Source organism: Varroa jacobsoni, unplaced genomic scaffold (assembly GCF_002532875.2).
Source record: "Varroa jacobsoni isolate VJ856 unplaced genomic scaffold, vjacob_1.0 scaffold_351, whole genome shotgun sequence".
NCBI lineage: Eukaryota > Metazoa > Arthropoda > Arachnida > Mesostigmata > Varroidae > Varroa > Varroa jacobsoni.
In genome coordinates, this window is record NW_019213253.1 from 152,402 (window position 1) to 163,347 (window position 10,946).

General features: G+C 41.1%; 2 protein-coding genes across 3 annotated transcripts in view; both read right to left on the reverse strand.

The window, feature by feature from the left end:
• Window positions 1–1,362: 1,362 nt before the first annotated feature.
• On the reverse strand, window positions 1,363–4,647 carry LOC111259602 (uncharacterized). Its single transcript, XM_022831764.2, has 4 exons — window positions 3,647–4,647; window positions 3,281–3,518; window positions 2,669–3,019; window positions 1,363–2,468 (listed from the first exon to the last, which is right to left on the reverse strand). The coding sequence occupies exons 1-4, from the start codon at window positions 4,520–4,522 to the stop codon at window positions 2,041–2,043; spliced, it is 1,893 nt and encodes a 630-aa protein (XP_022687499.1). The 5' UTR covers window positions 4,523–4,647; the 3' UTR covers window positions 1,363–2,040.
• The window catches only part of LOC111259600 (uncharacterized), a 22,107-nt gene continuing 15,706 nt past the window's right edge, over window positions 4,546–10,946 (reverse strand). For both annotated transcript variants that reach the window (XM_022831759.2, XM_022831760.2), the window contains 6 exons: window positions 9,432–9,606; window positions 7,305–8,328; window positions 6,676–7,068; window positions 6,252–6,452; window positions 5,708–6,091; window positions 4,546–5,332 (listed from right to left, as the gene is read on the reverse strand). In XM_022831759.2, the coding sequence (XP_022687494.1) occupies window positions 4,546–5,332; window positions 5,708–6,091; window positions 6,252–6,452; window positions 6,676–7,068; window positions 7,305–8,328; window positions 9,432–9,606 (2,964 nt within the window). The remainder of the gene's footprint in view (window positions 5,333–5,707; window positions 6,092–6,251; window positions 6,453–6,675; window positions 7,069–7,304; window positions 8,329–9,431; window positions 9,607–10,946) is intronic.

Below are 10,946 nucleotides of genomic sequence, written 5' to 3' on the forward strand. Positions count from 1 at the left end.
CTCTATGATTAATACAATATAAATTCGTGGCCATGGGTTAGATACACGTTAATAGATACTCTCCATATAATTACAACTACATTTTTATATTTAAAAGTATTAGACTTATTTGATACCTTAATATATATTCGTATAGCCTGTGTTTCTGCGTGGAATCTGCTAGCAGCTTTCCCGTGTTGCTTAACTGAAGATATAGTGAAATAACTATTTTTCTTCAGGATGCTTAGACAAGAGGTGATCCATTTATCGTGTAAACCTGTTCCTATTGCACTAAACTACCAAGATAACACTGACCAGCAGGCCTCAAATAGGCTTTTGTAAATGCTGTATGTCTTTTTCGGATTTAGTTACTGTATCACGCAGGACCATGCTGATGCGACCTATTGCACTTTCATCGTACGTAGTCCATGCTAGTAAGACCTAAATATCATCGATGATGACTTCATCTTATACAAAGTTTAATCAAAGTAAAGTCGAGATCAGTAGGATTCGCACCGATCTGTAGGTTTGATGGCTTATATGAGAATTACAATATTTATGAAAATAGCTGAAATCTTTTTCAGCTCACTTCTGCCTACATCACACAATGCGTGCATTCGACGCTAAGACAGCATACTAGGTTGTTGATAAGAGGTGCCACAATCTGTAAATTTGCATCTGAGTTTTTCGTTTTGTGCCACATGACCAAGTTCGAAATAACGACTTTTAGCCTCGCAGATATAATTTCACCTGTTCGTGTGGCCGCACTCACTTATTTCCAGCATGTCTCTCCGTTGCCTTCTTTCCTTTGAATCCTCCGTTTGAACCATGCCACTACTTTTATTCGACGTTTTTTGTATTCTATATACAATTTTCTTATATATCAAGTATAATAATTGTTTAAAAGCTACACAGCCTTATCGAAGTGGTGAAGTCTGGGCTGGCGGAACATTTATCATCGTAACTACTGATTGTTACTTGATTAACGAACCCGTTCTTGTAACGGGCGCTAGAGTTCTATGCAATCCTACTAATTGATGCATGGCTTTTTTGGCTGTCTCCTTTTTGTATAGAGGATGTCGGGAATGCAAAAACTACAGAAAACAGCCACCCCCGTTCAAAGACGAACTATTATTCGCGTTCTAAGCCTGACGTTTCCTAGATGCATAAAGACTTAGTTAATGAGCTTAGCACAATCCTACAATAAGGACACAGGACCGGTGTATAGCTAATTAGGGACAAACAGCTAAATGTTTGACGCCCTAGATTATTTTTCATTGCATCCATGTAACTTCAAAACGAGAACCTTATGATTGGTCACCATAACAACTGAGCAACAACGCGGAGAACTGATAATTTTACTTTATTGAATATACCAGCTCAAAAATGGAAGAAAAATATTTACAGATTTATTTACAGCCATAAACAGTAACGCATGAAGCATTATGCAGCATTTTCAACAGCAAAGGAATGTTTTCCAAATATATTATATGTATCGATATTGTTTCGTTTCCTAAGCTTACTTCTTCCCCTTTGTATATCTCGTTTGTGTGTAGGCCTTTATCTACAGCAAAAGTGATAGAGTAACGCGTCGAAAACGTCTAATAAGGCTCAACTGCAAAGAGACTAACGAACACTGACATTATTAACTGTAAACAAATACACAAATACGTATTCACAAATAATCAATGAAATATACTTTCTGACGCAGCTAACGCGTCTGCTTGCTTGCAGCACGCTAGACGTCTAAATAGAATTGCCTTATAATAGAATGGCCAGCTGTATAACCTCACTAGATGATGAGTAATGCTTGCTTAGTCTTCGAGTTGGGCACCTGGCATCCGTTAAGCGCATAGTCAACGCCTACACTCATGTCTTAGATTATCTATTATAGTCTATCTTTAGCGATGATAAACGCAACTCCATTGAAATATTTACATCCTAGCTATCCATCCTTCTTCCCCACTATAACTGTACATAAAAACACATGTCACATTACGATTCATGTTATGCCCAAATGTAGGATCGCAATCGTATGCACCGGTGTTGTAACTTTTTAACTTAGTGGCTGTTAATCTTGGTACTTTTTGCTTTAATTTGTTTACCCTTCTTTCTAGTCTGTTTGCTGCTCGTAGAGCTTGAGCTGGTCACTCCTCCACTAGCTCGCTGTGGAGTCTTAGATTTTTGTTTATTTTTCTTTTTGTTGTTATTGTTATTATTAATAGTATTATATTTCTTGTCGTTTTTTTGGGAAAACATTTTATTTCGCTTATTTTTGGCGAGCTGTTTCATACAGTGCTGCTTCGCCCGAGACGACCACTCCGAATCCTTATCATAACTTGCGTACGACCAGAAAGCTTTACGGCAGAATTCCTTTGTATCCTCTTTTTCAGGACTGAGTTGCTCCATCAGCCGTAACATTCCTTCAATTGTTGACTCAAAGGTCACCTGGGCCACGCCGTGCGCACCAAATTTTTTCCATACCTTACCTAAATGAAATAAAAGAAACGGTAAAGTAATTGCGGAAAATCCAGTGTTATTTGATCTAATGTTTTCTTTTTTATCGCATGGCTTATTTTTAGCTCTCTAAAATAGAAAACAGTTAATAAAAAATTAATAAACAATTTCAAGTTTTCCTGAAAAAAAGTGATTAGAAAAAGTATGCGCCAAAAATGCAAAAAAAACGCACCACAAAGTTGCAGTAACGAGTGCACTTCCCACTGACTGCAGCCAGCCTCAGGAGCAAGAAGGCGCGGAATATTACCCTCCAGAACCACTCGAGCCTGACCCGGGTCACCCTGTACGGTCAGCAACAACTCCAAGGCCTGAAGTGCTAGACGTGACATTTCAGCGCTTTCAGCGCGCCGTCCAAATACTACCGGTGTGAAACGTTCAATTGCTTCCGCTAGAGACGTGCCTGTCGGTGGAAGCGGCTTCCAACCAGAACGCAGTGCTGCTGTACGAGCTTTTTGAAGATCTTCCTGTGGGACAACTGATGGATGATGGTACAGCACGTAGCGCAGTATAAAACCCATTGGGGCTACAAAAAAAAGCGCGAAAAGACCCGTATGCACAAGCCTTTGGCTATTACAGCGGCCGATACATAAGTTCATGCAAATTCTCATTCGGTTTGAGCGGAACGTAACTAGCTACACTATACTCCATTTACGACTACCGGATCGAAAAACTTCCTTCAGACAAAGTGTGCGTCCCATGATTTGCATTATCTGTGCAATTTCGCGTGTATAGCTGGTATAACTGTGTGCATTAATCTATTCGTATTCGGAAATGAGAAACTTACAATCAAATTCAACCTGACTAAGCGATCCAGGCCAAACAGCTAGAAAGCAGCAGATGAGGTACGCGGCTTCGCCGGTCCTATCCGCCATGAAGTAATACATTTCATCAAGGAGCTGTCGTCGTTCCGAAGGCGTCTCTTGTGCCACCAGCGCTAACACCTTGAGAAGGCTGCTCAGCTCGAGGACACTGCGAGTAGATCCCGACGGTGACATCAAATACGCCCGAATGAAATTCACGCACTACACATAGGATTGCAAGACTTAGCTAATTTTTACTTGCTGAGCCGAATGAAAATACATACTTCAAATTTCATTTCATAAAATATGATTCAACACAAAAAAGTAAGAAGCAGATACAATTGGCTTACACTAAGAGCGATGGCATGGCTTGTTTTTCCCTCATACTTTTTAATAGCAGGCATCTTCTTTAGTAGAAACTCCATTAGGTTCTTCTCCTGCCGACTGATCTGTTGCTCATCTTCATTCAAACCACAATTGACGTCTATAAGAACATAAACCAGGCTCACATATATTTTTCGTACTTGGTTTTCATTCATAAGACTGTTTACCACTGCATCCATACTTGTTGCGTCCTCAGCAACGCTTTTTAAGAGACTTTCAAAACGAGGAAATCGTCCCTTGTTTTGCTTGAAAAATCCTGCTAACATAGGCATTTTGTCCACTTTCGCAGTACATGCGTCCTCATCGCAGGATTTCGTATGTGCGGGAACGGACGTAACAGGCGAAGCTGATGCAACAGAAATTGTGGTGTTATCATATCCAAATAACGTATCGCTTGTATAGTCCTCTTTCTCAGCAACGTACGAATCTTTCAGCATGCTAATTTTCATACCATTTCTTGTGGCTGGTCGAGAATCCGCAACCTTAGAACCTGTCGATTTTTCTAGACATGTAGTCGGCTTGTTATCTGGGTGTTTGATTTTAGATTCCGTAGACCGGGCGCTAGCAGCAAGCTCTATCGGTCCTAATAGTTCGGTAGGTTTCGGGGTCAGCTTCTGCTTGACGCAAGTTCTTGGGGACACTCTCTTGGGCATTGTCTTGAACACGTTCTGTGAGCTATTTCGCAGCGGCGAACTGGGAATGATCTTAGCCATCCGACGCGTAGTGATCGATGCAACAGACGACGGTGACTCTGTTGGCGAATCAGGCGGTGGCAGCATATTCTCCGGATTTGGTTCCTTGGCCTGCCGATTTTGAATTGATCCGTATACGAAGTGGGCCATATTTTCATCGAATTCAGTAGGAATTAGCTTCGCCACCCTCTGTCCGCTACTTCTGTATATTCAGGACTCATGGGAGTGAATGTCTTGTCTTCGAGTTCTACCGCTATGCACATCTCCTCCTCTGAGTCACTGTTACTAAGATTGTCTTCCTTGATGGGCGACTGATATAATTCACCGTTAAGATTTCGAAGAACCCAAGGAGGCGGAGGATCAATAATAGCATTGATTTCAATTATTTCCTGGCAATTTTCTGACTCTTTCGAGTTAACGATAGCATCCGATAATGCAGGGGTTGGTTCTTCGATTTGATCAGATACATTCTCTTCCATTTGATCAATGGACTCATTCTGAGACTGCTCGGCGCCTGCAGAGCCTGCAAGTACATCAACTTCATTCACTCTGGCTGTCACAATAGCAGGTCCTACTTCGTCACCTTCCAAGCTTACCTCAAGGTGTCCTTCTATTTCCGGATTTTCAGAGAAAGCGTCTATACAGTCCTGGTTTATAATTTCTGCATCGTTTGTGGCATTTGAAATATTTTCTTCTTCTACTAGGACGGATGTCGAGAGGTTGCTCGTTACCAACTGATTCTTTGAACAAACTTCCGCTGCACTGTAGCTTTCCAAATCGGAATCGGCGGGTCCCTTCCGATCAACCTTCGCTTTCCGCTGCATCATTTTCTCTCTGGCGTCAAGGATTGACTTGTTTATTGAGCTTTTCGGCGTACATTTTCGAGTATCATTGATTAGTGAATCACTCTTGTTTTTCCTCTGCTTAGATAAACGTTTAAGACGTCGATCTTGCTTCAGTCTGAAAACAAACGTTGGCACCAGTTTAAATAGTGCATATTACGATATACTCACTTAATGAAATTCAAAAGCTAATTAAATTATCTATATGCACTATCATGACGTGAGCGCTAAGATAAGCATAAAACGCCTAACAAAAAAAAAGTACGTATAAATTCTTCATTGCTCTAAGCCTCAGTTTGTATCGCTCTAAGTTTGTATTTATTATGTATTTTTATTTATTATTTTTTACTATATTACATATTTTTGTTATATAGTAATTTCGAATTAAATCTCACAGACGCTCGTGTTATGCGTCGAAAGCCCAAGCTGATTACTAAATGGAACTTTATTTTTTTTACGGCAAGTATTTACGGAACTGATCTGTCGGACTCACATTGACGGATAGCGTATGGGCAGAACATTACGTCTCTGCTGCTTGTCGCCTTCCTTCAAGTGATCTTTGGCGATATCCCAAGGTTGTTTCGCCTGCACGTATTTAAAGTCATCGTTGGTTTGCGTATGATCTTCTGATTGATCGAACACGCTGTTCTCAATGCTGTCTTCGCGATAAGTTGTCTGTAATGTTTGCTCGGAGACTTCTGAACGGGTATCTAACTGTTGTACGAAAGTACCAGCTTTCTGTGAATACTGGTCGACACTTCCGTGCTGGATGCTTTCGTTATTTACCGTTGAAATTCTCCTTCGAAGTAAGGTCTCGTCGGGCGATCTCCAACAACGCTCCCCACCACCGGACGGAGCTGAGAAATCGAGAGACGGCCTATACAAAAAAGAGCGAGATCTATATACGTAATTCTTTATAAAGCTGTCATCGTCGCCTGCAAAAACGATTGTAGGAAATGGAGGCTCAGAAGTACACTGCTAAGGTAAAAAAGGATGAGAGTAAACATGAAGGAAAAACCATATAATACTTAGTTTACCTTCCAGAGCCTTCGCGCGGCTGTATCGCATAATTTCCAGATGATATCCGTTCCTCATTCAAGCTACTAGGCAGTACTTCTGGAGCACTTATCATTTTTGGTGTTTGACATGAAAGCTGCAATTGACGAGTAGTTTGATCAAAATCGATGGAAATTCGTGAACTACCTCCAGACGGAATTTGAAAACTAAATGTCGTCACTCTGAAACGAAGAAAAGTCTAATGTAGTATCTTCACGCATATGATATATTCCCAAACCGTCTGTTGTGACATAACACAATGCAATACATAACGAGTCAAAAGAGCAGACAATAAATCTGAGTAACGTAATGATAGTGGACACCTTATTATCCTTCGCAGTCATCTGAACTGTGCATCTCACGCACTTTACGCAGTCTAGTTAGAAGAATGAAATATCCACTTACCCACTCTCAGGCATGTGTGCCACCTCGGCCTTCAATCTACTCGTGTTGTCCCGATTATCTCCTGTACACGGTACTGCACACTGTTCTTGTGCCGAAGTAGGTGCTGATGACGGCCAACAGGCATTCAGAGCAGGAGAAGAAGGAAACGACGATAAAAGAGGATCGAAGCCGGTCGAATTTTGATGTGCCAGTCTTTTCTGTGGCTGCTGATCAATGTCGGGTTTATTTGCGTCGGCCCCCTTTTCCCTATGCCGTTTTTTCTTACGCTTGTTAGAATGCAAAGATGGCGGAACGGGACTCGGGGGTAGTGGGGATAGCTCACGGATGATGTCACGATGATTGGCGAACGGATGCCGCATTTCCGCGATGATCATCTCCAATTCGCGCATAATCCTGTAATAATTTGAAAGTTTCTACTTGGCTCTATAAGCCGTACCGATCTCTGTTCAGTAAAATCGACTTGCAGTTTATGAGTTGTTTGTCACATAAAAATGTATTTTTAGTCGTTTTATTATTACAATCTCTGAACAGCGCAACATTCCAGAACAGTTCAATGCAAGATGGGAAGAAGTCTACAGGTCCGCATTCACACAGGTACAGCATATATAGTGAGAAAGGAAAATACTTACCGCTCATCTGAGTCTTCGCTGTTGTCGTGCGCAGGTCCATCAGTAACGCCCTGATCAACGAAGCTGACCCTCTTCTCTTTCTTACGAGGTATTAGAGTTCCTTGAGGGGGCGACAGTGGATCATCTCTATCCTCGTCTACTTCAATTGCGGGAATACAATCAAGCAGAGACCGTGGCGCCTCTGCTTTGTGACAATTTGATAAGCGCAATTTCTGTTCTATCGGTTCATTTGATAGTTCTAGCTTATGTCCGTCATCGCTGTGTTTCGCAGTCTTAGTTTCTTCATTAGATTCATCATCCATTGAACCAAGACGACTAGTACCTTTAATGCCAGCAGCAACTGCCTTGTCACTAGGGTCTTCCGACACGACAGCATCAGACAACAAAACCTCCGACCCTTGAAATTTTTCAAAACATTTTGAGCATGTTTGTGGTGAAAATCTAATGGGCGACATACATGTACCTACATCGAGTGCAAGCTGTTGCTGTTCCTGAGTTCGACAAGGAACCGTACAAATAGCTGCATCAAGAGTCGTGCAGGTCGCTTGGACTATTTGATCTTTTCGAGTAATTTTAAGCGTATGCGGTAATTGTAGTGACTCTGGAGAAGACTGATGAATTGCAGCATCAATGAGTGAGCAGGAAACCTGCACCGCTTGATCACTGGTGCCTGCTGAATCACGCTTGTCGTCTGCTTGTTGTAAACGATCGCGAGATTCATCGTGTTCGCTCGTCAACTGTTTATCATCCAATAGGGACTTTTCTCCCTCGTTTTGCTGACTCTCTGAAGATCTTCCGGCTGCCGTTGCTACGATATTATACTTGACGCTATTTGGGTCATTCTCATGAAGGCCCGCTATTTGCGAAGAATCTCTTTCTTCAAAAATTCCGACCTGAACTTCTTTTGTGACAGTAGATGAAGGAGAGGTTTGAGTCTGACAATTCGATACAGACCAGTCTGTTTGTGTTGAATAGTCTGAAGCAGATGAGTACGCAAATTGTGCCTCTGGTGTACTTCCTACGCCTAAAAAGATTGCGATATTAGCAATAATTAGGACTTGAATTATTATAATGTAAAGAACTACGCGGCGATGGCTAATATCTAAATAAGGGTGATAATAATACTAAAAGGCTGAGTAGAAAAGCATCCTTGGATTTTTATCACTTTGACGTCAGTTTTGCTATACAACACCATCACAAAACCTCATCTAGGAACAAACCTCAGGATTAGTCGTGCACCTACCTGTATCTCCTACACCTACCCTATAATCTGGCAAATATTCTCGAAAAAAAATCTTTAGAGCAGCATATTTGAAAACCATTTTAATTGTATATCCAATAATTTAATTGTACATTTAATTTTAATAAAATTAATATGCTTATTAATTTCATGTATCTCAATTATATGATAGCCATTTAATCGTATGAATTAGTTCCTGTTAAGTGCATAAATAATGCCAGGATGCACCCAAACGATTCTAGTCCTCACTTCATTACAACAAACCGTTCATTCTCCCTAATACTGTGCTTGGTGAGTATTAGCTATGGGCTGGCTAATCGCTATATAGAATGTTTATTTGTATCACGTATCAGCAATGCGAACGAAATGCAAAACTTTGGAAATTTGGCCATACACGGTAGGATTAGATATTCAAGGACAAGAAATTTTCCTTGAAAGTAGCTGGGAGTTTATATGCGAGACCATATTTATTGCGAACAATCAAGCGCTAAACCAAATGATTCGGTTCTTTTCTCTATCCACCTTCGTTGCCTGGTCAAAAACATTGTTAAAGTGAAACAAGGTTTAATATCTCAACAAAGACTCGTTTGCGGGGTTACTCTGCTTGCTTGTCCGCCATTTTGCATCACTCAACCCTACTATGCACCGCATGCCTATCGCATAGAAACAACTAAGTTCAGGATCCAACATTCGCAGTAGTCCCACGTCAACCGGTCATTACACAAGGAGAAAAACGAAATACTTTCGAGTGGTGCAAATCCACTTAGCAAAATCAGCTCGTTTCATGCTCAATATCAATACCATAGATATTTCCATTTGCTACATTCGATAATAATAATAATAAAATATGCAACCCACTAGAGTTTTCCCTATTAGCTGACAAGTACCTTGTTGGGCAGGAAGCGTTTGCTGCTTGCGGTCCTCTGCCATAAGCTGCCTCTCCAGTTCTAAGGCCTCTACCTCGTCAGGTTTTAAGGCTACTTCAAGCAGACTCGCTAATTCACTTATTATACGATCGGCCACGGTATTGCCTAGCATACCTTTTAATCGAAGTAAATCTTTCTGTAAAAACAAACGGCAAGCGTACGTGAAAATGGCAAAGTAATGACCTCGGTTTTTGCAAAGCCTTCTAGCGATACGATTCAGGTGGCTATTAATTGTCCACAAATTACCTGATGAGCGCGCTATCGACTCGACGTTCAACTGTTTTTACCTTTCCTAGGTTTAAGACATGAATAATCTTAATTAAATGCCACTGGTGAATTTGCCGCCAAGATTGTGAAACATCCATCTTGTACGAACTGCTAACATGGTCATCATTTCTATGATTCTGGAATCTTTCAACAAACTATATTCGTTCCGAAGACTATTGCACGGTAAAATTAACGTAGTAGATTGTGCCTTCAGTACTTAAAACAGATCTTCTTATAGTGTGCTTGAAACGGTTGCGGTGTATTATAGACAGCGCGTCGTCTTTTCATACCTAAATTTCGCAAAGAAGAATTCTGTAAGAAGCAGTTATTTCGTTTCAGTCGTATAGTCTGAATCGGCTCGGGCCTTATTTCGGTTCCTGGTACTTCTCGACAAAACATGCCCACTGCAATTTTCTCTTACTGATCTCACCTGAGCGTTCGTCAGCGAACTCTATCGGAAGCAGTGATTTCCTAACCTCACAAAAAACCCACGACCACACCAGAAGCTCACGGATAACAGAGAATCGCAGCGCCGTTCCTGGTGCAACGGAATGCAAGATGGTCAAGACGCGTAGCATCCGCCGTACAGTTTTCATCTTGGTGTTTTTCATGATTTATGTAGCTGTGCTCATGAACGCCACTAAATCGACACTGGGAGCTGTTTGAACAAGTGAGCTGAGGAGAGTTCGTGGGCTATGAAGGCCGTACTTCACCAATGGCTATCGAGTAGGGCCTTGTCAACTAGAAATGCTCCTACGGCTGTGTGATTGAGCTCGAGTGATGGGTTTTAAATAGCATTTCGCACAGCCTGTACGCTACGCAGTAACTATAGGCTACAATAACAGAATAAAGCGAATTATCTGTACAAAACATCTGCCAGTAACCATTGAAGTCGCCAAACAAGATTTTTTGTTTGTAAGTAGCTTTATTGTTTATGGCAAATTATCAGTTTACTCAATAGCTACATCAAGACAGTACCGAACGCACTTCGGTGATCCTTACCACAATGTGTGAGCAATTGCTCGCGATTGTCTTTTCTCTCAGTATTCAAATGCATTTGTTACTTAGCAAATTTATTCGCGTAGCCTCTTATTAGCTGCTTATAGTCTATATGTGAACTTTGAAGACTGGGATGAACCTAACTAAGAAACGAGAATCGGAACAAATTTACTACACCAAAGGTAAAAAAAAAAATTTTTTTTTATTATA